The sequence below is a fragment of the Amia ocellicauda genome, chromosome 16, assembly GCF_036373705.1.
Source record: "Amia ocellicauda isolate fAmiCal2 chromosome 16, fAmiCal2.hap1, whole genome shotgun sequence".
Lineage (NCBI taxonomy): Eukaryota > Metazoa > Chordata > Actinopteri > Amiiformes > Amiidae > Amia > Amia ocellicauda.
The window spans coordinates 15,942,307-15,969,327 of record NC_089865.1 but is presented as its reverse complement, the minus strand read 5'-3'; the positions used below and the strand labels follow the sequence as shown (position 1 = coordinate 15,969,327).

The following is a 27,021-nucleotide window of genomic DNA, read 5'->3' as shown; positions in this document are numbered from 1 at the left end:
AGGGTGAAAAAGGTTCAGTTCCCTCAGTCTCTCTGAGTAGGACATTCCCTTCAGACCTGAAATAAGTCTGGTTGCTCCTCTGAACTGCCTCTAGAGCAGCGATATCTTTCTTGAAGTGTGGAGCCCAGAACTGTACACAGTATCCAGATGAGCTCTAACTAGCGCATTGTATGTCTACACTTTTGACAATATACCCTAGCATTCTGTTAGCCTTTTTTATTGCTTCCCCACATTGCTTGGATGGAGAAAGTGAGGAGTCTACGTAGACTCCTAGGTCTTTCTCATGCGTTACTTCATCTAGATCTGTACCTCCCATAGTTTAATTATAGTGGACATGTTTGTTACCTGCATGTATTACCTTGCACTTGTCCACATTGAATTTCATTTGCCAGGTGTCGGCCCACAACTGAATATTATCCAAGTCCCTCTAAATAGCCCATGCTGCCAAGATTGTATCTGCTGAGCCACCTATTTTAGTATCATCTGCAAATTTGACAAGTTTGCTAACTATCCCAGAGTCCAGATCATTAATATAGATTAGAAAAAGCAAAGGCCCTAGTACTGATCCCTGTGGAACTCCACTAACAACCTCACTCCAGTTAGAAGCGACTCCTCTAATAGACACCCTCTGTCCTATACATCAACCAGTTCATAATCCATCTACTTACATTACCCTGAATGCCTACAGCTTCCAATTTGATCAGTCTTTGGTGTGGAACCTTATCAAAAGCTTTTTGGAAATCTAAGTATATCATATCATATGCTTTCATGTGATCTACAGCTGCAGTTGCATGTTCAAAAAATTATAATAAATTAGTAAGACATGATCTGCCTCATCTAAACCCATGTTGACTATCTCCAAGAATATGGTTTTCATTAAGATGCTCCTCTATTTTCTGTCTAATCATTTTTTCCAACATTTTACAGGTGATGCAGGTGAGACTGATTGGTCTGTAATTTCCTGGCTCAGTTTTGTCCTCTTTCTTGTGGATTGGTATGACATTTGCTGTCTTCCAGTCAGTTGGCACATCCCCTGTTCTAAGTGTCATTTGGAATAATTGAGTTACCGGCCTATAAATAATTTCCCTAATTTCTTTAAGTACTGTTGGAAATATCCCATCTGGCCCAGGTGATTTGTTTGTTTTTAATTCTGCTAGTCCCTTTATTACCTCCTCCTCATTTATCCTGATCTCTCTTAGGGTTTGACTGGACTGATTGTCAACCTGTGGCATGTCATCTGTTTTTTCTTTTGTAAAAACCTCTGTGAAATACTCATTTAGAACATTTGCCACATCTTGTTCGTTTTCCAAGATACCTCCATTTTTGCCCTTTATCTGTTTCACTTCCTCTTTTATTGACCGCTTGCTGTTGTAATATTGATAAAAGCTCTTTGCATTGGTTTTAGCTCCAAGAGCTATGTTTCTGTCTATTTCCCTCTTTGCTTTCCTGATCCCTTTCTTAAGATCTCTTTGCAGCTCAACATATTCTATGTATTTTGTTTCGTCACCATCCCTTTTGTATGCACTATACAACATTTTATTTCTCTTTATATTTTTTTCATACCTCTATTAAACCATTTTGGTCAATGTTTTTTGGTGCTCAATTTGCTAAGTTTTGGTACAAATTGCTCCTGAGCCTCAAGTAGTGTATTCTTAAAATATATGCATCCATTTTCAACTGACTCTCTATCCAATGTGCTCCAGTCTACCTCTTCTAAGTGCCATCTCATACCTTCAAGGTTTGCTTTTCTAAAATTGTAGACCATTGTTTTAGACTTGGACCTTGTTATTTGAAAGAATGCCTCAAGGCTAACCATATTGTGATCACAATTTGCCATTGGTTCTCTAACTACTGTCCCCCTGACTCTATCTTGGTCATTTGAAAAGATCAAGTCAATACATGCGCTCTCTCTAGTTGGTTCCCTGACAAATTGAGTTAGAAATCAGTCATTTACCATCTCAACCATTCTATTTCTGCTTCTGTAGTCCCCACTGGGCTTTCCCAGTCTAAGTTTGGGAAATTGAAATCCCCCATTATAACAGCCACATCCTTGCTACATGCAGTCCTGATTACACCGTACAATGCAGCATCTTTCTGAATATCCGAGTTTGGTGGCCTGTAACACACTCCTACCGCTAATCCTCCAGATCTCTTGTTCAAAAGTTTCACCCACAAAGATTCTGTTCCGTTACTGGGATCTAATACAAGTTCTTCTGCCTCAATGTCATTTTTCACATATAATGCTACCCCACCCCCTCTTCGATTTTGCCTGTCTCTCCTAAACTGTGTGTATCCTTCCAACTTGTATTAATCTCCATCATTTTCTGTAAGCCATGTTTCTGTCACTCCTACAACATCATAGTCACATGCTAGCACTGTGGCTTCCAAGTTTAACATCTTGTTCCTTATACTCCTGGCGTGTGGAGTATAAGGAACAAGTGTGGAGAGGCACAATCTCTCAGTCGCAGAACTAACAAATAGATCTCTAGCCAAGTCTAAACAGGCTTGTGGTCAGCATGTCTCATGTAGTGATATATGGTGTGAGCTGTGGTGTATATTGTAGTGTGAGTGCATCTAATGTTTTGTTTCTGCCTCTGCCAACTCACAGAATCCCAAATCTGAAGTGTGTGCTATCTATTCTGCATACTCCCTCCTGTACCCATCTGTTGAGCTTGTGACTTGTGACAGTCTGCATTGAGCTGTATTTGATGGTATCGGTTCAGAACACTTGCCAACCATTTGCACAGTGCCTGATGCATCCTATGGGATGAATGTGAGGGTTAATTGTCATTGCTGGCCCCTGCCAGTGAAGACAGATACAAAGGTAGTTATAAGTAAAATATTCTATCATAATATGATAACCCATTCATTTACAAAGTCAAAGACACGAAGATGCACTCTATCTCTCTAATATTGATAATAATAATTGGGTGTAGCATAGGTGTCATTGCCTGTGTCCATGGGTGTCCCCCGTGTGAGTGGACTGGGTGTCCACTGTGTCCCTCAGGCTGTGACAGGCAGCTGTACACTGGGCTGCCAGTAATATGCATCTGGTCTCCTCTCCTAGAAGGACTGGCACTTTCTCGGAGTCTGGCAGGTCTGGAAATCTCTGATAGAGATCTGCTATTTTGGGGAAAAATTGTGCTCATAGATGTTGATATTTTTCACATTTCAGAATAAAGTGCAGCTCTGTCTCGACCTCTCAGTGCTGGCATTGGGGGCACAGCCTGTCCTCTCTGGGCAGCCAGGTCTGCCTGTGTCGGCCCGTCTCGATGGCCAGGCTGTGCTCTCTAAGCCTGTATTTGGTCAGGATCCTTTTGTGTTTTTCGTTCGTTATTAAACTCTGGTATTCTGCCAATGTGTAGTGTCTTTTTAGGGCCTGATAGCACTGCAGTTTACTTTGTGCTTGTGTTTGTGTTTCCCAATGGGTGATGCAGTTCTCTTTGTGCTGTTTGATAATTTGGTTGACTCTGATTGTGTATGTTGCTGTCCTGAGGCTGGCTGGTGTCGGTGTGTGTGTGTGCAGTCAGCCTGCGGAACAGCTGGCTGAAGGGGCTCCTCTCTGGGTTCAGCTCTTGGCATTGCAGGGCCTTGGGGTGGTAGCAGTGTGGGTTGCTGATTTTTTGATGGAGCCAGAATTGTATAACTCTTTTGTGTATATTGATTAATAATGGATATTGGCCTAATTCTGCACTGCATGCATTGTTTGGTGTTTTCCTTTGCACCTGTAGGATATTTTTGCAGAACTCTGTGCCCCTGAGTGTAGAACTCTGTTCTTTTATTGCTAATTTTGACTGCACATTTGTTTTCTGTGTACATTGATTTTATAATATCATAGACTTTACCCCCTACACCACTTTGATGAATTTTGTAATAAAGTCCCTCGTGCCAAATGGAATCGAATGCCCTTTTGAAATCAATGAAACAGGCAAAGATTTTGCCTTTACATTTTTGGTGGACGTGTTTGTCTGTGAGGGTGTGTAGGCTATAAATATGATCTGTAGTGCGGCGATTTGGTAGGAAGCCAATCTGACTCTTACTCGGGACACTGTGCTCGGTAAGGAAGGCCAGTATCTGAACACCTTCCCCAGGTTTCTGCACACACAGATGCCCTGGTAGTTGTTGGGGCTGAATTTGTCTCCACTTTTGTATATTGGTGTGATCAACCCCTGGTTCTCGATGTCAGGGAAGTAACCAGTACTGAGGACCATGTTGAACAATTTAAGCACAGCCTCCTGCAGTTGTGGGCTGCTGTGTTTAAGCATCTCAGTGCTGATGCTGTACAGGCCACAGGCTTTTCGGAGTGAAAGTGCCTGTAGCTTTTTAGATAGTTCCTGTAGGGTGATTGGGGCGTCAGTTGTGTATTGATTATTTTTAATTGACAGTTTTTCCCTAGTTTCAATGTGTTTGTGTGTCAGATAATTGTGTTGGATATCTTTATAAAGGTTTATTTAAGTTTAAGTATTTTTTCCAAATGGTTCCAATTTGTATAGTCAATTCTTGTTGTTTTGTTGAATTTAAATTGTTCCACATTTCCCAGAACTGGTTTTGGTCAACAGATTTCTCCATATCTGTGAGTGTATTGTTTGTGTTTGTGTTTTTTCTTTTTAAGGGCGTGTGTGTAGTGTTTTAGGGTCTCACAGTACTGCTGGCATAATTCTGTGTCTTGTGGTTGATGGTGTTTTTGATTGGATGGGTGCCTTCAATTTGTACATATTGATTTACACTCATCATCGTGGGGCAGGGGTGGTTGGGGCGGTGGTCAGGGCGGCGGAGGTGGTCGGGGTGGTCTCCTCCCTGACGCAGCCCAGCTGGGTCCTCAAGCTGTCATTCTCCTGCTGCAGGGCACTCATCTCGCACCTCCTTGATGGCCGCCCTGCTCTCTCTCTTGAGCTGAGTCACCTCGTCTCTGAGCTGCTGGGTGAGGCTGCTCTCTGTGGGCCAGGACAGTGTGAGCTCCATGAACTACACAAACTCCAGCTCCAGCAGGGCCAGGCACTCACACACATGCTCAATGTCGCTGGGCGTGGTGGTGATGGTAGGGAGGGGCTGGTTGGGATCAGATGTCGTGTTCTCTTGACTTGGAGAGGAATCCTCAGGGTCGGTGCTCTTGGGGGGTGCAGGCATTGGGAATTATTTCTCCTTCTCTGCCTCTTCTTTGCTGAAAGTGTTTTCAAAGGAGGACAGGCTGGCCTCGCTGCCCTGGATCAGCACAGTTCCGCTGTGGTAGATGTTGACACTGAGGACTGTGCTGTCCGTGTCAGAGTCCTCCCCAATGAGAACCTGCCTGCCGTAGCTGATCCCCCTTTTCTTTATGTTGCTGTATGTCCAGGCCCGGGTGTGCTCAGTGAAGAAGATGAGGTTGGGTCTCATCCTCTCGTCTCCTGCCCCAGCAAAGTCTGTGTACAGACACTCAGGGTTGCTCTTCAGCCGCTCCAGTTTGTGCTGCTTCCTGGTTTTGGTGTTGCATAGGTGGATGTAATCAATACTCATGAATAATAAACATTAACCTCTACACTGCCAATTGCATTAGAAGTTAATTTTGCATATAATACCTTGCAAGAAAGGAATGTGAGTTGCTGATAACAGAAGAAAGGAGTGATAGAAAAGTTAGGACAAGAATGCAGGCCATTAAAGTTACTAACACGAACTCCAGAGTCATGGCACACAAAATACAAATACAAGAATATATATTTTTCCCCCACAAACCTCTTCCTTGCAGGTGCTTATAATAAAAACCTTTTGATTGGAAGTACATCTCACTCTGGATTTCTGTGACTCTTCAGTTGGCGTAGGATGGGGGCTTCAGTGTCCTGGATTTTGGTGCCGGTGTTACCATGATTTCAGTAACCACTAGGACTCATGTGACCAGGTGGATGTGCGCATGCACCAGCTGCAGTCCCCGCTATCTGCCTACGCTATTGCCCCCTTGCCATCTGAATGCGTATTCAAACACTTTTGTGTGTATTTGCACTCAATAAGGAAGGGGTCACCATTTTTTCCAAGGGGCACAGTTTCTTACAGCCACTTGACAATTTGGTGACTGTCCTGTAAATCAAGCAGGAGTTCTCCAAAAATGCCCAAACTTTTCCTGCTAGTGCGTCCCCCTCCAACCTGCATACACAACCACTTTTGTGACAGCCACTGGAAAATTTGGTGACTCCCCTTTCTCCAAAAGTTCCCAAACCTTTCAGCTAGTCTCTCTCTCACCTGAATAATCAACATTTTTTTTTGGGTGATCAAACACATTTATTAGAGGAACAAAGAATGAAACATAAAAAGGAATCACAACCGATTTTGCCCTTTTCTTTCCCCCCGTATTGTAATGACTAATTAGAAGTTCTGTAGTATATATGATAAAACAGGGGATTCAGTCCAAACCAATAAACACTACACAACTTAATTATATAGTCAGGCCCGTTTATTTGTCTTTAAACATGCAACTAATCATTCTTTGGTAAACAATCATTCTTTGGAAACCACCACCAGACTGTTTCAGTAATGTAGATTATGTAGTTTGTTGTTCATGTATGAATTTAATTTATATAATATATTATTATTATTTTTTTTTTATTATTATTTTTTTTAAATTGTGAAACATCACTACTGTACCGTGGACAATACAAGATTAACCTGGCAATGTTGCTGCTCACCCAAAAAAGACAATTAAATTATCAATTCATATGCAATAAACATGGCTAGATTTAACAAACTCACACAACTTTAAGTGTATTGTCAATTGTGAAAATTTGAGCTAAACCTAACTTTTTAAAGGCAGCTTCATGAACTGACCCCCAAATTTGTGCAGTATAATATATTATCATTATCACTGTCATCAGTATTAACTTCCTTATTCTGTCCTATTACCCTACAGTGAGGGAAAAAAGTATTTGATCCCCTGTTGATTTTGTACGTTTGCCCACTGACAAAGAAATGATCAGTCTATAATTTTAATGGTAGGTGTATTTTAACAGAGAGAGACAGAATAACAAAAAAAAATCCAGAAAAACGCATTTCATAAAAGTTATAAATTGATTTGCATGTTAATGAGGGAAATAAGTATTTGACCCCTTCGACTTAGTACTTGGTGGCAAAACCCTTGTTGGCAATCACAGAGGTCAGACGTTTCTTGTAGTTGGCCACCAGGTTTGCACACATCTCAGGAGGGATTTTGTCCCACTCCTCTTTGCAGATCCTCTCCAAGTCATTAAGGTTTCGAGGCTGACTTTTGGCAACTCGAACCTTCAGCTCCCTCCACAGATTTTCAATGGGATTAAGGTCTGGAGACTGGCTAGACCACTCCAGGACCTTAATGTGCTTCTTCTTGAGCCACTCCTTTGTTGCCTTGGCTGTGTGTTTTGGGTCATTGTCATGCTGTAATACCCATCCACGACCCATTTTCAATGCCCTGGCTGAGGGAAGGAGGTTCTCACCCAAGATTTGACGGTACATGGCCCCATCCATCGTCCCTTTGATGCGGTGCAGTTGTCCTGTCCCCTTAGCAGAAAAACACCCCCAAAGCATAATGTTTCCACCTCCATGTTTGATGGTTGGGATGGTGTTCTTGGGGTCATTCCTCCTCCTCCAAACACGGCGAGTTGAGTTGATGCCAAAGAGCTCGATTTTGGTCTCATCTGACCACAACACTTTCACCCAGTTCTCCTCTGAATCATTCAGATGTTCATTGGCAAACTTCAGACGGGCCTGTACATGTGCTTTCTTGAGCAGGGGGACCTTGCGGGCACTGCAGGATTTCAGTCCTTCACGGCGTAGTGTGTTACCAATTGTTTTCTTGGTGACTATGGTCCCAGCTGCCTTGAGATCATTAACAAGATCCTCCCGTGTAGTTCTGGGCTGATTCCTCACCGTTCTCATGATCATTGAAACTCCATGAGGTGAGATCTTGCATGGAGCCCCCGACTGAGGGAGACTGACAGTTATTTTGTGTTTCTTCCATTTGCGAATAATCGCACCAACTGTTGTCACCTTCTCAGCAAGCTGCTTGGCGATGGTCTTGTAGCCCATTCCAGCCTTGTGTAGGTCTACAATCTTGTCCCTGACATCCTTGGACAGCTCTTTGGTCTTGGCCATGGTGGAGAGTTTGGAATCTGATTGATTGATTGCTTCTGTGGACAGGTGTCTTTTATACAGGTAACGAGCTGAGATTAGGAGCACTCCCTTTAAGAGAGTCTCAGCTCGTTACCTGTATAAAAGACACCTGGGAGCCAGAAATCTTGCTGATTGATAGGGGATCAAATACTTATTTCCCTCATTAACATGCAAATCAATTTATAACTTTTTGAAATGCGTTTTTCTGGATTTCTTTGTTGTTATTCTGTCTCTCACTGTTAAAATACACCTACCATTAAAATTATAGACTGATCATTTCTTTGTCATTGGGCAAACATACAAAATCAACAGGGGATCAAATACTTTTTTTCCCTCACTGTATAGGTGGCCCTGCCTATCCTTAATCATTGAACAGTAATCAATTAGGGAGAATTGTGGTAACAAGAAATGATAGGATCTTTCTCGGCACCCAAACGTAAATGAGACTGATATATATATATATATATATATATATATATATATATATATATATATATATATATAACGAGAAGTTATTTGACTTAAATACTAATCTGCGTTAGTTATTTAATGTCCAACTAACAGTACTAATGAGAGACTCACTTTTGTCTTACTAACCGGTATTTTTGTTAATGTGTTTGTAATTTTGTGTAACGTTTTGTGTCATTATATGCGATTCCATGGTCTTTGATTTGGTCACGGAAGTGATTTGTCTTTGATTTGTTGAACTTCAGTGAATTTTAATTAGTTTTCCCCTTTTTGTATAACTAGTGTTGCGCTACATTTTATCTTTGTTTTTAATAAATTTGAGAACTTATATCTTTGGAATTGGTGTCTGCATCCAATTATTGCAGAAATTGAGTTTCTAGGTTCTAGGATTCTAGGATTCTTCATAAGGTGTTACTTAAATTCACTTCTTTAACTGACATGTATAAGTGTACCTTACGCTACACGACTACACCAACTGAAGAGTCGCAGAAATCCAGAGTGAGAAGTACTTCCAATCAAAAGGTTTTTTCTATAAGCAGCTGCAAGGATGAGGTTTGTGGGGGAAAAAATATATATTCTTGTATTTGTATTTTGTGAGCCATGACTCTGGAGTTCGTGTTAGTAACTTTAATGGCCTGCAATCTTCTTAACTTTTCTATCAATCCTTTCTTCTGTTATCAGCAACTCACATTCCTTTCTTGCAAGGTATTATGTGCAAATTAACTTCTAATGCAATTGGCAGTGTAGAGGTTCATGATTATTATTCATGAGTATTGATTACATTATACTTCTGCGTAGGTCCGCGTATGCGTCTCTGCATAGCGACGCAGAGCAGGGGTTTCTGGGTAAGCGCAGCCCGCAGAGGCCCGCAGACGCGGCGACGTTACTCCTCCGAGATCAACAGCGCTGATTGGCTGAGCAGGATATTCGCAGAGCCGCGGCCAATCGCTGAGTGCTGGGGGCTGGTGTGCAACGTGTGTCTGTGTGTAGCGCCGACGCCGAGAAACCATGTGGTGATGTGCAAAAGTATTTAAAATGCATGCACTAAACGCATTTGTCCACATAATGAGTATTTTGTCCCTCGAACTGCACATTTTGTGAACATAATTCACATTTTATCCCACGAAAGGGCCACATATTTCGTGCTTGGCCATTTTGGACGAAAGGTAAAATGTACTTTGCTTTCCGTGGACGGAATGAACAGGTAGCATCATGATCAAACAGTGACTGATCAAGGCATTGATCCAGAGACCCGGGTTTACAACATGATCAGGATTTAATTCCAAAGGAAAGTGAGACCTTTGCTGAGCCGATCAGACGAGCGCTATATCAAGTGCAAATCTAATACAATAAATAATTAAAATAATTAATATATGATGTAGCAAATAGCGTGTTTCACCAATCAACATGATTATAAATCTTTCACAATTACTCATTTGATTACAAAGCCCATATTGTCGGCTATATTTATTATATTATTCAGTGGGCTATAGCCTATCACATAAACTGCGGGTCTGGCGGTTGGAGAAGAACGTATTTATAGCTCATTAATTTTGAGGAGTTTAACAGCACAAACGCCATATATGTATCTAATTCAAATATATTGTAACATATAAGAATGGATATGCAGGAGAAATCCACATACGCAGAGATGTGTGTATGTATGTTCTAGTGTTAAGTCTCTAGCCAACTATAGCAAGACAATAGATATCTGCACATACAGGATGCAATTTGTACGTGTGTGTGTAGTTTCTGTAATAATAATAAAATAACATGTCATTAACAGTATTGTTAATTTACATCCATACAATCGTAGGTGCACCATAGAAATCCGTTTTCGTGTTCTGTAGATTGTGATGTGTTAACGCGACACTGCCCCCTATGGACGCGTCCACCTTACAGCTGTGTGGGCAGGCGAACGCCCGCGCATGTGCGCAGAGACGCAGACGCAGACGCAGACGCAGAAGTATAAATCAGCCTTACGCCAACTGAAGAGTCGCGGAAATCCAATCAAAAGGTTTGTATTACAAGCAGCTGCAAGGAAGAGGTTTGTGGGGGAAAAATATATATTCTAGTCTTTCTTCGTATTTTGTGAGCCATGACTCTGGAGTTCGTGTTAGTAACTTTAATGGCCTGCAATCTTGTCTTCATTTTTCTATCACTCCTTTCTTCTGTTATCAGCAACTCACATTCCTTTCTTGCAACTTATTATGTGCAAATTAACTTCTAATGCAATTGGCAAATGTAGAAGTTAATTATTATTATTCATGAGTATTGATTATAATATTGATAAGATGGGAAGGCTTAGTTTAGACTGCCAGTGAAATCACTGCTAGCTATTAGAAATGACCATTCAGACACTGTTTGTAAAATGTCAAATTTCTTGAGGGTATGTCCCAGAGGGGATATAAAAGCTTTGTACTACCTCATAACCTTTGAGGAACAGTGTCATGCTGGCCTATGTTTGAACTCCCGACTCCAAAACTTTTTCCCACCACAATCTGGCGTCACAGACAGGATTGATTGACTGGAGCAACTGAGCCGGCCTGCCCGGGTCTGCAGGGAGGAGGAACTGTGTGGCGTCTGAAGGACGAAGGGAAATGCTCTACTCTAAAAAACTGAGTTGGAGTCCTGCTTCCCAGGCTGATCCCGGAAGGGCCTGCTCAGTCGTGAAAGAAGTAATCAGATAATCTTATCAAAGAGTGGTGAGTCAAATTCTAGTTAGTAAAATATATTTTCAGTGTTTGTGTGTCTATAAGCAGGTCTTTTTTAATAGTTTTTTATAAACTAGAAATGAAAAAAACGATATGCAGGTCTTTTCAGTATGAGGTTCCTAAGAGGTTCCTATTGAATTGCACCAATCCACTGTAGGTATAAAATTTGGGGTAGGCATTCTCCCCTGGTACAGTGCAGTTAAGGCCTTGCACCCAATTGATGAAATTGCTTTTGAATTAGAAACATTGATAAATTCAACTCTCAAGGGTTTTGAAGCTCTCGGACCCACAAGTAAGGCTAATAGGTTAGTCACCCTCCAGAACTGAGCAGCTTTAGATTATGTATTAGCTAAAGAGGGTGGTGTTTGGACCCTTATTGGTGGATATTTGTTGTACTTTTATACCAGACACAGGCTCCAACGTAAAGAGTGTCATTAGCCACCTCCGCAATTTACAAAATCAAATACGTAAACAACATGTATTTGATGGCTGGGCTGGATGGGACCCGTTCGAATGGCTAAAATCTTTGGTGTGCAAGGTGCATGGACTATGCATTTTCTTTTTATGGCTTGAACTATAGCACAGTACCGTAGCACAGTGAGACAGTGACACAGAGACCTTGTTTATACAGACACACAGGGAAAGAAATGCAGTTCTTCAATATGTAATGGACATTTAACAGAAACAGTGCTACACTGACCCACCTCAGGAGTGTTGCAATTCTTAGGTCCTCACTTCTGGTGGAGATTTAAGCTTCGGTGACTAGTGGTAGTTTTACAATTAAATTTATAATCAATTGTAGCTTGTATTCCCTTTCATATCCAGTGGAGCAGGAATGGTATTTTCTCAACACAAGGTTTTCACATGAACAATAGTGGTCTTAAGAGAGAGCAACATTTTTTAAAGAGAATTTGAGAATTCAAAGAGAAAGCTGTCCCGTCCAATCCAAACAACCCGCTAGGCTGCCCACAAAGTCCCCAAGTCTCTGAGGGGGTCATCGGGCACACTGGCCCCACTTGGGCAAGAGCTCCACCCTCCCTGCTCACTACCTGGCTGATCTGGCCACACTGGCTCCCTGGGCCCCTTGGGTGCTAGAGGGACGCCCAACTCCACCTGAGGCTGGTAGGGAGCAAGTCTGTCTCACTAGCACAGCTCCCCCACTGACTACAGCACCTCACAGGGGCCCTCCCATGATTGACACAGATTTGGGGAGGGTCCCATGCACTCCCTGGGGCTGAACACCCACAAGGTACCCTGGTCCAAACACTTCTATCGAGTGCTAGCTTGTGTGAGATGCCGTCCTTGACTGCTCAGGAGTGAGGGATGAGTACTCCTCAAGATGGCCGTGGGGGCCCCTCCACTCACCAGTGAAGTACTGGCATGATCTCAGGGTCCACAGCCTGCTGGCAAGCCAGCTTCTCCAGGCTCACCCCCAACCTGTTGCCACTGGTCTTTTATGATAGTTTTTTGAGGTTTTGTGAGTGGAGCAATGTAGATTTCATGCCCTACACTTTCTTTCTTACTTTTAACCTGAAAGAAAAAAAGATTGTTGTACTTACCTTCTGCCTCCCGGGGTGGTATACTGGTAATCTGCCAAACCTGTGGGGTGAGGAGAGTAGTGTGCCAGTCATCACCTCTTTAAAACCGAGGTGGCATAGTTGGGTACATGCTGGCTAATTTAATAAATTGTGTTACCTGGGACAAACTTAAATATTGTATGAGTTTGAAAAGATTTGCTGACTCAATGTACAATACAGAATTGATACTGACTCAAAGATGCCTGGTTAAACCATGAAACCACTAAGAATATAACATGAGGAAATTGTGTTTGATCATTCTATTCAATGTGTATGGGATTTAGGTCATTAATACACTTTGTCCTATCTTAACGTGCTTGTGCTTTATTTATTGCACTATTGCAAGTTGTGGCATTTATCTTTCAGGAGATGGACTGTAAGTTTCGCCTTTTTTGGGGGGTGACATTAACACTGATGCAACAAAGTGGTGTGTTTAAATTTTCAACAGTCTCTCTCTCTGCTTTAATGATGGAGGATGAACACAAGCTACACAAATGTTAAGTACTAGAAAGCATTCATGATGTACAATTTCAGTATTTCTATGTCGGCCATAAGACTGTTTCCCTTTACAGCAAAAAGGTTTATGCTGGTCGAGATTAAGTAACATATTCTCAGGCCCACGGTAAATGTTATTCAGATATGTGTACAATAAATAAAAATGTTTAAAAAGTTATAAAGGATGATGGATTGGCTACATATAAATAGAAGCAGCAGTCAGTAGGTTAAACATCAGACTCATGTAATAGAATGTTAATAAACAGACCAAAAAGTAAATTTCAATTATTTGCACCAATGTAAAATTTGCTCCCCCTTAGATTTTATCATTTATTTCAAATGAAAATTGTAATTGAACTCATCACCTTTAAACCCTACAGCTGTTTCCATAAAAATGTTCCAATTCGTTTCTCTTCATCTTTCTATTATGTTCAGATCATTCCCAGTATGGGTGCCCCAGAGTGAATGTGAACTGTAATGATTGCATTGTCTCTGGACCATTCTGTGCCTGGTGCAAAGCACTGGTAAGGACAGGATTTGCCAAAGACAATTTGTCCTTTGGTGGAGTATACTTGTTTAAATTATAGCTCAGGACATTTAATACACAAAAGCAGGCTGATAACTGTCTTTTCCTAAACAGAACTTTCTCAATCCTGGAGAGCCCGGCTCAGCCCGCTGTGACACCAAGGCAAAGCTGGAGGAGAGGGGCTGTAAAACATCAGACATTATTAATCCTCAGGGTTTTGATGCTGCAGAAAATAATGTTCCTCTGCAAGGGGGCAGCTCCCCCATTCAGCTGAAACCTCAAACTGTCCAGCTGGAATTAAGACCCAGTGAGTATTTGATGCATTTATTTAATCATTAATTATTCGTATGTAGGGAGTTTTGAGTTCTTAGTCTTTTTTAACAGTTTTTACAGTTTTCTGTCTGAGAGAAAAAGAAAACCTGAAATACTAAATCGTACAATAATTCATAATTAAAACATATTAAGGCAAATTGTGATAAGGACATTGCCCATACCCTTGTATAACAGTGGCTCTCAAAAGTATTCACTCCCCTTGGACTTTTCCACATTTTATTACTACAACATGAAATCAAAATGGATTTAATCAGGAGTTTTTGCCACTGATCAACACTAATGTCAAAGTGAAAAATATAATCTGCAAATTGTTCTAAATTAAATACAAACACAAAACAGAAAATAAATGAATGCACAAGTAATCACCCCCTTTGCTATGACATACCTGATTGAGCTGTGGTGAAACCAAATGTCTACAGGTTGAATACAGGTTAAATGCTTCTGGCAGGTCCCACAGTTGGTTAGTACAATTCCTTACAAAAACTACATCATGAAGATGAAGGAACATTCAAAGCAAAGGTTCTTCAAAAGCACCAATCAGGGGTAGGATATAAGAACATTTACAAGGCATTGAATATCTCATGGAGTACAGTACAGAGGGCAAAATGGATGCAGCAAAGTACAGAGAAATCCTGGAAGAAAACCTGTTGAAGTCTGCAAGAGACCTGGCACTTGGGAGAAGATTCATCTTCCAGCAGGACAATGACCTCAAACACACAGCCAAAGCCACATTGGAGTGGTCAATGTCCTGGAGTGGCCCAGTCAAAGCCCAGACCTCAATTCAATTGAGAATATGTGAGTGAATATGTGAGAATATGAGTTGGAAATTGCTGTTCACCAAAGGTCCCCATCCAACGTGATGGCAAAGAAGAATGGGCAAACATTGCTGTGTCCAGATGTGCAAACCTGATAGAGGCTTATCCACATAGACTCATGGCTGGAATTGCTGCCAAAGGTGCCTCTACCAAATATTGACTGAAGAGGGTGATTACTTATGCATTCAATTATTTTCTGTATTTCTAATTAATTTAGAACAATCTGCAGATTATATTTTTCACTTTGATATTATGGACATGTTCTGTGTTGATCAGATTAAATCCATTCTGATTTCATGTTGTATGAAATTAAATGTGGAAAAGTCCAAGGGGGTGATTACTTTTGAGAGCCTCTGTAGCTCCATGATTAATACACTGCTTATATAAAACCAGCCCTTGCTAAATTATAATCCACACAGGAGGGAGGGGTGGGGTTGCAGTGGAGGGGCTGTGATTGGATCAAATTGGAGAGTTTGCAGGGTTTCAGTGATTGGTCATTTCTCTGTCTCTGGTGGGGGTTTGAAATGAGGCAGAGGGAGCTCAACAGACAGTGTTGGCAGGGTACAATAATGCAGACCTGTGTTTACACAGAAGGAGGTATTGTTTTGTGTTAAATCTTCTTGAAGACAGTAGTCAACCATATTATGTCCATAAAAAACTCGAAGAAGATCTCTATAGTAACTATGCTTTGTCTGTGATCCGGGATCCAATCCATTATCAAGGGTTCTAAAAGTTTTATGTTTTTATAACGTGCTTCTTGTTCGCATTTTGGAAGATGATAGAAAAATGTGTCTTGCAGCACCTAATTGTAAAATCTACAGAATGCCCTTAAGCATAACCTTTGTGTTGTTTCTTCAGATCAGCCGCACATCTTCCCTGTGACATTCAAGAGGGCAGAAGGCTATCCAGTGGATCTGTACTCTCTGATGGACCTCTCCTACTCCATGAAAGATGATCTGAACAACGTGAAGACACTGGGGAAGCAAATATTACTGGCCCTGAAAAAGATCACTCCTAATGCAGCCATAGGTAATCATCTTTACTTGATAAAACAAACTGAAAATTGGTCATGGTATGTAACATCTCTGTTGGAGTAAAGGAAGAATATACTATTGTTCTTCATAAGCCATTTTGTTAATCATCAAAATAGTTAGCTAATTTGTATATATTTTCTCACAGAGAATAATGAAGACCTTTTTAATTAATTAATTTATACAGGAAATATCACATGTTGGTGGAAAGTTGCATTTATCAAGTATGTGGAATCAAACATCTATCACTGCTCACAGAATCCAGTACAGGAAAGATCTTAAAGAAGTGTGGGCTTCTAAAAACACATGAAACATTATACCTGTTGCATCTGTTCAGGCTTGTCTGGATTACTGATGCACTTTCAGAGCTACTTATATAAAAACTAAAATGAGTGAAACAAGTGTGTCAGGCACACCACTAAGTCTTTACAAAACACTTGGGCTACATATCCAGATCAAGACTCATAGTGGATTCGATGGGCTTGAATTGCATTTTTTCTTCCTTTTACTTGTAGGCTCTTAAGGCAATTTATTTTAATCATATCCATGTCCTCCACCTGAATTTCAACTAGTTTTCTGTGAATGGTAACCAGTACAGCAGGCATACCTTTGAGGCCATTGAAAGTGTTTTTTTACATGGAGATGCAATTTTATTTTGATGTTTTTCCTGTTCACAAAAACAATACCAAAAAGCAAGTAATCAAACAAGCATCTGGTTGTGTTCATTTTTCTTATTGAAACCAGCTTTGTTTGGTCTTTCAAGGATTCGGCTCATTTGTGGATAAAACTGTTCTGCCATACACAAACACCAATCCAGAAAAGCTCCAGAAGCCATGTCCAGTGGAGGAAACCCAGTGCCAGGCAGCATTCGGTTTCAAACACGTGCTGAGCCTGACTAATAACGAAAACATGTTTAACACTGAGGTTTCTAAGCAATATATCTCAGGAAACCTCGACCCACCTGAGGGAGGTCTGGATGCCATCATGCAGGCTGCAGTCTGTGAGGTAGGCATGCTTAACTGAATATATTTCACAGAACTGTGCTAACCGATCACTTCTATCACAGATGTAAACAAGTATATGTTGATTTTAATGATTAATTTCAGGAGACTTGTAGTTACTCTCATTACGTATTACTTGGCAACAGCAAATTGAATATGCCAATTATACAATATGTGATTTAAAGTGCTGTGAGAATTCAATTATTAGACATTATTAAAATAAATCAATAGTATGGTTAATTAATTGTATACCTTTATATTTGTAAATGACTGAAATGTGTAATGACGTTATTTATGTCTCAATTTTCCAAAACTGTAACTGGGGATTTCATAGATACACAAGTTATGTTATTTGTTAAAGTAGACTGCATTAGTTGTGTGGTTCCCAATATCATCCTTCACTGTTTATACAGTTACTGAGAAGTTACTCAGTTTGCTCAGTTTCCTCAGTTTCCAGTGCGACTCTGTACTTTGTGTCATTTAACTTACAGCGTGAGATCGGCTGGGGGAATAATACTCGTCTATTAGTCTACACTACTGATGATGGATTCCACATGGCTGGAGATGGGAAACTGGGTGCCATTCTTAAACCCAATGATGGGGAATGCCATCTGATAGGGAATCAGTACTCCAAAAGCAATGAACTGGTGCGTACAATGAAATTAAATAATTCTGGAAGTGCAGGTTATAGTCTGGAGTATATGGCATTTTTCTTAATCTACTACAGCATAGAAAATAGATAATGGAAAAAAAAATTGACGTTTTAATAGACTCGTCATCACTGACATGTATATTAGGGATGGGCGCGAGTATTCGAATATTCAGAGGGATGTTGGTATTCAAATAATTCTAGGCGTAGTTTAAAAAATAACACTTTGTCTAAATTAAATTTAAAAATGCATGAAGAAGCAAACATTTTAATTATATTGGTAAACCCTCATTAGCAATAAATATATATCATACAAGTATAGCCAGATTTCTGGGTGACAACATAAACCAAAGGCACTGAGCGCACATGTGTCAGAATTGTCCAGGTGCCTGTTTGAAAATGACAGGCAGATGTTTGACAAATGACAGACAGATGCTTCATACATTTTCCAACGGCAGAAATAAATCACTAACTTGAAAAATTAGAAATTAATACAACCACTGGGTTGATCCATTGACAATGGTGTCAGGACAAGGTATATATATTAAAGCAATCCCACACAAAATTAAAGATGATGGCACACACAATGTAATTGATGTGTGATTAATTTATTTAGTGACAAGCTTATGTGGAGGTTATCCAGAAAAAACCCTAAAACTAAATTTATGAAAAACAGTTTGAGTAAGTTATGGATCCCAGAGTTGTAGATTAATGTATAAATGCATTAATTGTTCTTGTGTTTTTTTTTGTAAATTTGTAATCACCAATCATTTAGAATTTTCTTCCACTATGTTTTATAATCGCTAATTGTGAAATTGAAGAGGTGCGTCCCCCCCAGTTGAACTGCACACCTATAGGCACCCAGGTAACTGGCAGGGGATGCTCATTATTGATAAACTGAGAAAGACCCGTCCAATTTAGCCCTCATAACCCGGGCAGCACTGGCCAATTGTGCGTTGCCACTTCTCACACCCTGCAATTGTATTATTGCACTTGGGACAAGCTGCTGTTTACCCGATCATGTAAATTAAGGGCAAAGGAGTGAATTCAAATTTAAATTAGCTTTACGGCTCTCATGCTGTTTTTGCTGGAAGATGCCAGAAAGGGTGTTTTACATGTGAGAACAATACTCGAAACACTGACATCACCAAATCCATGGCTGTCATGTGACAATTTGTTCAAATTAAACCGTGTCAGTGTTGCCAGACATATCATAATTATTGTATTTGTATGATAATTTCACTCTGTACAAAGTTGAATGATTGATAATTAAAAAAAGGCACAAATGTACGAAAAATTTGTCATTTTAAACCTGCTTAGGCTGACATGGGCATTTTTACACTCTTCAATGGTTGAGAAATGAGCAGAGTACCTGAACTGAAGTGATTGTGATTTGCAAATTGCTCACTTCGACAGGAGAGCAGCGTTTTCAACATGGTGTGGATGTGAGTCCCTCACTCGCATCCACACCACGCATCGGAAGGGGGGTGGGCGTGTCTGAAACCGTAGGGAGTAGCCAACTGATATAATTTGGAGCACCTAGGAGTCCTGGATGCGGAGGTGCCAATTGGAGAGTTGCTGGTGGGTGTAAGGGTGGGCCATAGGCTGCTGGAAGGCATCAGGGTCACGGCGCAGAAGGAGGAGGGGGCGGAGGTCCACCAGCCGTCCTCCTGGTGCGTGCTGTGCCGGTCTGCTGGGGACCAGGGAGTCTAGCCGGGCGCCGGACTGCTGGGGGGGGGTGCCTGCCTGCCAGAGTTCAGATGTTGACGGAGGTCGGCAGGAGGGTGGAGTTGTGGCCCGGGCTGTGGCCTGGGAGCCACGGTCGGGGGGGTCCCCACCATCGAGTTGCAACAGGCTGTCTGCATTGCTGAGCCTGGGGTGCAACGGGGTAAACCCGGGCCAGCTGCAGGGACTGCTCTCTCTCCTGGAGGGTGTGTGTGGGACCAAAGGTAAAGCCCAGCTAGATGGGGGCATCCATGAGGCGGGTCCTGTCTGTCTCAGGAACTCGCCTTGCCTGCGACAGCCAGACCTGGCGGTGTGCCGCCACAGTGGCTGCCAAGGACCACATCACAGTCACCAGCAAATCGGCCGCTGACGCTATCTCTGAGATAGGGGGTGGGGCTGGTGATGATGCATCAGGTGCTTCCTGAGGCTCGGCCAGCTGGGCAATATATAAAGCCAGCAGGCTCTCTGTGTTACGGAGGTGAGTCGTTGGGCTCCACGCTCGTAAGCCCTCCAGAGCAGGGTCTCTGTAACACGACACTGCCTGTTTGGACAGGTCAGGTCGCGAGGCCCTGCCGAGCCTCTGAGTCACAAAACTCCCGGTCCTGTCCCACTGGAGCAGGGGGAGTGTCCTCACTCAACAGAGGGGGAGGGGTGGCTGAGACCAGCTCCTCCTCTATGAGCTCCGTCTCCAGCTCTGAGCCCGTGTGCGGGTTGAGAGACAGGCGGTCCTCCTCCCAGGTCGCTTGTCTGCTGTCTCCAGGGGATGGAGCAGACAGACTCCCCTCAGATTGCAGCGGCTCGGTGTGGGAGTGACCCATTGTTCTGCTGCTGCCTGCGCGGCCAGGAGAGCGCATCCTGCTGTTCATCCTGCTGTTCAAATTTGGTCCATCCTGTCCACAGAGCTGGACCTCCGGCATCAACGCCGCAGCAGGGAGGGGGGCAGTGGCGGCCCAGAGGAAGGGGAGGGGGCCCGTGGGTGCCGCTCTACTGTTCGCCCTTGTTGGTTGTGTGCATACCTGTGGCCGCAGCAGCGTACACCTGGGGCGTGGCAGGCAGGGCAGGCGCAACTGTCGCGGGGGAAGCAGCTGCCATGGCAGGTGCAGTCATGGCAGTGGGCACAGCAGGAGAAGCCGGCACAGAGGCAGGGGTGAGACGAACTCATCGCCGAGCACACACGCGCGTGAACAGGGAAACGTGCAGTGGGGGCGCCAGTCAGTGTTTGCACCAGGGGGCACACAACAACTGAAACGCCACCACGACAAGTGGAGTGCCTAGCGGGCTCACCGCTGTAAGTGCATCTCCACCCGGCAATGGTGGGCACTGCAACACCAATCAAACACAACCTTGCTGTTGCCGGACTGAACACTGTGTATACCAAGTACCAGGTGCCAGATATCAGCGCCACGTAGGCCCATAGGCTTAACCATGGGCTTAACCACACCATGTGTGTCGCGGTTTCCGGGGACACCAGGTGACGCGGAGTCCAGGGTCCGAGGGGTCCAAGGGTAGTAGGCAGCACTATGCAGTAGTGTTTAGGGTTGGTCTGGACACATAACTGGAAGGTTGTGCTGTTGTACCCTTGAGCAAGGTACATCACTTAGATTGCTCCAGTAAAATACCCAGCTACATAAATGGGTACAAATGTAAGTCAAATGACAAATCATGTAATGTAGTAGACCACCAGCCGTAGCGGGATCTAAAACCGAGGCCTACACACACGGACAAGGAGTCTAAGCAGAGTCAGTTCTCAGCGAGATGTATGCGGCTGAGATCTCTTACAACACATTTAGTGATCCTGCTGTGAAGGAAAAAGCCCTGTGGACCGAAAACCAATAATCTTTAGGGGCCTCATCTTGTGAACGAAACTGAAACTGAAATCGCAGCTGGACCTTCGGTGTGCGGACGGAACAGAATCGGGATTAGCTATCAAAATAACTAAACACCAACAAGACAGAGACGATATGTAGCGAAAACGGTGTTGAACAACACTATGAAATTAAGCCAGCCAGCCGAAATACGCAGTTTGAATGTTTTTTACAAACATAGACAGAGAGCTCACGTTCTCAGGACCATCGAAATGGCAAAAGAGGATGAACCTGCGCAGACGTCACGTTTTATAGAACAGGAAGTGGGAAGGGACCTGTTCTGAGTGACGAGCGCAGGGGACAATGGCAGCTTTGATAGAGTGACGTTTTGATGGGGTTCCTACGGAAGTGCGCAGAAACCCCTGCCCCTTGGGCAGTGCTTCCGACTTGAAAGATAATAGACCCATGACAATGTAGAGAGCACATTGATAATACTAAACAAACAAAAAAACAGCTTTCCATTGTTAACCATGAAACGTCCTTCAGCAACTTACTTTACCTTAAACCCCACTATAAACTGACCAGTTATCTTGTACGTTTACAATGAGGTAATTTACGGATATATACGATCTTAGTAGCGTGTTTTTCCTGTTTTTTTTTACAAAACAAATTTTCTAAAATTTTTACATAATTTACTTGACTATTTGGGATTGACTCTGGGACAATTTATTTTGGCCACAAACCTGTTTCTCCTGAGTTTTCAGACCAAAGGTGCACGCACATCATCACTTCATGAGTTATAAACACTCCATGTAAACTCCACCCCCCGCACACACCTCTCGCATGAAACTGTATAATCTGTTTTAATGTTCAAATACAAATATAAATATTATGTGATTAATGAAAACATATCAAATGCTAATCCCATATATATAATGCAGTATGTGTTGGTGTAATTGCCTTATAAAAATCCATTGATTGAGCATATGGTAATTGAAATATCTGAATATTCTGTTTCCCAGGACTACCCTTCAGTGGGGCAGCTGGCAAAGAAGTCATCCGAGAATAACATCCAACCCATCTTTGCTGTTACTAAGAATACAAAAAAGTATATGAGGTAAAGCTAATTTTATTATACGTAGAAAATATAATCACACCGGATAAGTTTGGACATAAGCCGACTGCAGAAAATACATCTATTTCATAATTCACAAACTGGAGCCTTTGTAATTCAAGCTAAACAGTTCTGTTCCCCAAATAAGAGAAGCAATGTGAATTGCAGTATATAAATCCCTGTTAATGCATCTTTGTTATACTCACAGGATCTGACAAAAATGATTCCAAAGTCTGCTGTTGGTGTTCTATCAAGTGACTCCAGTAATGTTGTAACTCTAATACAACATGCGTATGATGTAAGTACACTTTTCAATTGTTTTTAAAAGCATTTAAATCTAACCATACACAGTACATAATACTAAAAAGATTACACAGTGAAATATAACGCGTTCAAAATAATGATTTATGGTTTTGTAATGTGGTAAGCAGACAGGGGTTGAGGACCCAAGTGCTGGGAGAAGGCAGATCCACAGAACAGGCAAGGGTTCTAGAGCTGGCAACCAGAGCAATAGAGATAATCCAGAAATCAAGGTCGAGAAAACAGACAGATAGACCGAAAACGGGCAAACAGGACAATGCAGGAGATCAGGGAATCGGTATCGAAGGGACAGTCTACAGGCAGAAACACAGGAAAGCTAATACCAGAAACAAATGCTTAGAATGTTACAAGAAAACAAGACTTCGTACCGAGCACAGGGAACAAAGGGATATATATACTTGGCACTGATGAGCTAGGGAAACGGGACAGGTGTGCTCATTGATTAGGAAGCAGGGATCTATTATGCATTAATGAGGTGAGGGTGAACAGAGAGCTGTGCAAAACAAGAAAACTTGGGAAACAGCGACATCTGGTGGAGACCTGATGGAGTTCAAGTTGAGGACATGACATTTAATATTCATAGACAATCTTACTATGCATTTCACTGCACAACTCCTTTGTAATAACACAATATCAGGCCTAATAAGTGTAATCATGCAGTAAACATTTATGGATTTCAAATATATGTGAGCAAATTAAATGGGACTTTAAGACTATATAAGTTCACTGACTGGTTCAAATATTCATCTATGATCTATAATCAACTGTCATCTTATTATGTAGTCTCTCTCATCAACTGTGATTGTTGGCCACAATCAACTACCAGAGGGTGTCACAGTCACATATACATCTATATGTGGTGATAAAAGACCAACAACTGGCTCACAAGGAAGGTGCAGCAATGTCAAAATCAATCAGGAGGCAAGAAGAAATTCCTTCTGAAAACTCTTCAGAGATACAGTAATCAGGGTCAGGCCGAATAATCACTCTGGTAATTCATGAAGGATCCTCAAAATGTTGAGGACAAATAGACGATGAATATCCTCAAACAAGCACTCTCTCAATTTTTTATATTTATTGGCGATAATTCCACTGAACAAACTAATGAAAAATATGATGTATTTCTTTGTTATTTCTATTTCATTAATATCTGTATCATTAGCATGTTAAATCATTCTTGACCTGTTTATTTATTTTTCAATGTTGTAGATTACTTTTAACGTGACAGTGACAGCTGGGAATTGCATGGGGGAGCAGTCCTTTGAAATCAGACCTCTGGGGTTCACAGAGACAATGGTGGTGAAAATATCAACACGTTGTCAATGTGAATGTGATGAAAACCCAGACTCTCACAAAGATTACTGCACCGACGCTGGAAATGTTATGTGTGGAATCTGCAGGTACTTTTTCTAATACAATACTGAGAGCTTGTACACAGTTGTAACTTGTGAGAGAAATCATAATGAGAGGTCAATGGATCCATCATGCTCACCTGATTGATAGCAGCTTACTGATCCAAGAGCATGACAGAGGAACAGTGTATTCTGTAGACACACCTCTCTCAGTGTAAAGATGACTCCTATTCAACTCTGAATCCACTGGTAAATCATTTCACTGCCCATCTCCTACAGTATATTGGATATTTCATGTTATAATGGGACAAGCATAATCCAGACAGTGTTAAGGATTATACCTTTTCTAGGAAAAGTGTTCATAGCACATGGAGTTGATATGACAAACCTTCCTAACCAGCTTTTTCCCAAGCTATGTTAGTAGCATTGTCAAAATACATTTTTATTGGATCCTCCACTGACACACTCATTTAAGCAGTAAAATCACTGTTGAAACTAATAAACTATCTCTGTGCTTCTTTCAAAGTTGTAATGCAGGTTATGTTGGTCAGAAGTGTGAATGTAAAGTTGGACAAAAGACAGAGAGGGATCTGACTCTGGCGTGCCGAAAAGACAATGGCACCATTTGCTCTGGGCTCGGAGACTGTGTGTGCGGCGTCTGCAGCTGCCATGCCAGTGAAGATGGCAGGAAGATCTACGGGAAGTACTGTGAATGTGATGACATGAACTGTGAGCTCAACAGAGGCAAAGTTTGTGGAGGTAGATATATTTTACATAATTTTGTAGATCAGTTGAAAGAGATTGTTCTTGAAGTTGATTGTGAGTCCATATTCTGTTCACAGGAAATGGCAAGTGTGACTGTGGGAAGTGCATCTGTAATGAAGGTTTTCAAGGCTCTGCATGCCAGTGCTCTGTGTCTACTGAGGGCTGCAGGAACTCCAGGGGTGCTGTGTGCAGTGGCAGGGGCAACTGTGAGTGCAATGTGTGTCAGTGCCAATCTGGATACCAGCTTCCCTTCTGTGAAGAGTGCCCAGCCTGCCTATCACCCTGCCCAACATACGCGTAAGAGAACAATGTGAAACATATTTCTAAATGCTGTGCATAAAGGAGGGCACTGTTCAATGTACACTTATTTAACAGTAACTGGGTAGGTATCATTAGATAAATGTTTTTTTATGTTCAAACTATTTAAATATTGTCATTAATTCAATATGTTATGCATTAAGTATAATGTAAAAATACATTCTTATGGGTTATTTTTCTGTATAGAAACCAAACCTTGACTGGGAGCACTACTGCTCAGACAAAAGTGTAAAGTATACATTAAAAGATTGTATTATTGCATAAGATATAATGTTAAAAGATCACCAGCAAATCAAGGTCATAGAAAATCAATTAAGTATTTCACAATCATATTTAATGTGCGAGTACCCTGGCAGCTACACTGTCTTCATTGTTTCAAAGTGTCACATTAAAGATGGGGGACAAAACCTGCCTTCTCATTAGGTTTTACTCTTATTCTTTCAGTCATTGTATTGAATGTCTGGGGTTTGGTACTGGTCCATTTGACAATAACTGCAGTGAAACATGTCAGAAAATCAGTTACACCATCAAGGATGATCTGGGAAGTGTGAAGGTTTGTAAAGAAAAGGACAAGGATAACTGCTGGATGATCTTCAGAATGACGGAACTGGATGGGCAACAACAGTATGCAGCGGAGATCAGAAAGGAAAGAGGTGAGTTTTGTTTATTGTAATTGAGTTGAAAAGTACAATTGGTATGGGAGAAGAACATCAAACTCATCACAAGGCTTACATCGGCTGGGTTGGAAGCCCAGGTGTGGAGAGTTTCTGGAGAGAGTGTTTGCACAGTCCTTGCTATACAATGTTGGCCCCTGTCCTGCAGAACAATTCCCACCCACCTGCCATCCTTGTACACCAGTGAGATGATTACCTTGGAATCTCCTGCAATCTATGTGAATCTCCATCACAGATTACCACGGACAATATCATAATAGGGGTTTGACCTGCATTACAACTTTAATGTAAAAAGTAATGTGATCTCTTGTAACAATTGTAAGTCACCCTGGATGGGTGTCTGCTAAGAAATCGAGTAATATTATTATTATTATTATTATGAAACTAGAGCAGTAACACTAATTTTGCACATTTGTGTGTGTTTTCAGAATGCTATGAGGCTCCATCATCGGCCGTGATTGCTGGGGCCACATCTGGGGTCTTGTTATTGACTGGGCTTTTGGCTTTGTTGCTTTGATGGATTACTGTGAAAATACTCAACAGAACTCAATGTTTTGAAAATATCAAAAATGAAAGATAAAGTGAGAAACATTGTTAATATTTCTAATAAATTACAGAGGCATACAAATTACATTTTACATGATACATTTTTAAACTTAAACATTCCCGCATTAGTTTCTTGTTTTGTTGTATCCCCCCAAAGGATACAGAATTGCTCACAGTTTCAGCTGGAAAACCTACAGCAGTGTTTGAGACTTATTGAGGGGGACTATATAAATACAGTGTTAAAATAAACATATTAAAAGATGCTTAATATCCTGATCATTCTGATTTCTCATCAGTAAGCATTAACTACATTCTGATGTTATTAATTGAAATTGTAATCAACTAATAATGTCAATATGGTCTTTAAATCCTGATTATTTTAAAATCTAAAGTGGATTGAAGAGGTTTGTAGTCCATGCTACAGTTACCATAATACTGCATATTTTGTGGTACTTATTATATTTACAGATGGAACCCCAAACCTACAGAAGAAAATAGTTCATCTTCATGAACCCAGTCGCCCGATGAGAAGATGAATATCAAACCCATATACATACACACAAAAGATACATAATACTGACCTAATACAATATTTCTGTGTAATGTATTACTGTATCCACTAGATGGCAAAGCACGCTACATATCTAGAAAGGTTTTGGTGCAAAGTTGAATAACTGATCAGG

The 27,021-nt window shown here is 41.5% G+C and overlaps 1 protein-coding gene across 1 annotated transcript; it reads left to right on the top strand.

Annotated features, from left to right (window-relative positions):
- Positions 1–9,383: 9,383 nt before the first annotated feature.
- Positions 9,384–26,309, top strand: LOC136711932 (integrin beta-2-like). Its single transcript, XM_066688527.1, has 11 exons — positions 9,384–9,551; positions 14,004–14,196; positions 15,896–16,066; positions 16,832–17,073; positions 17,561–17,716; positions 22,271–22,336; positions 23,893–24,083; positions 24,562–24,794; positions 24,878–25,097; positions 25,563–25,771; positions 26,221–26,309. The coding sequence occupies exons 1-11, from the start codon at positions 9,384–9,386 to the stop codon at positions 26,307–26,309; spliced, it is 1,938 nt and encodes a 645-aa protein (XP_066544624.1).
- The last annotated feature ends 712 nt before the right edge of the window (positions 26,310–27,021 follow it).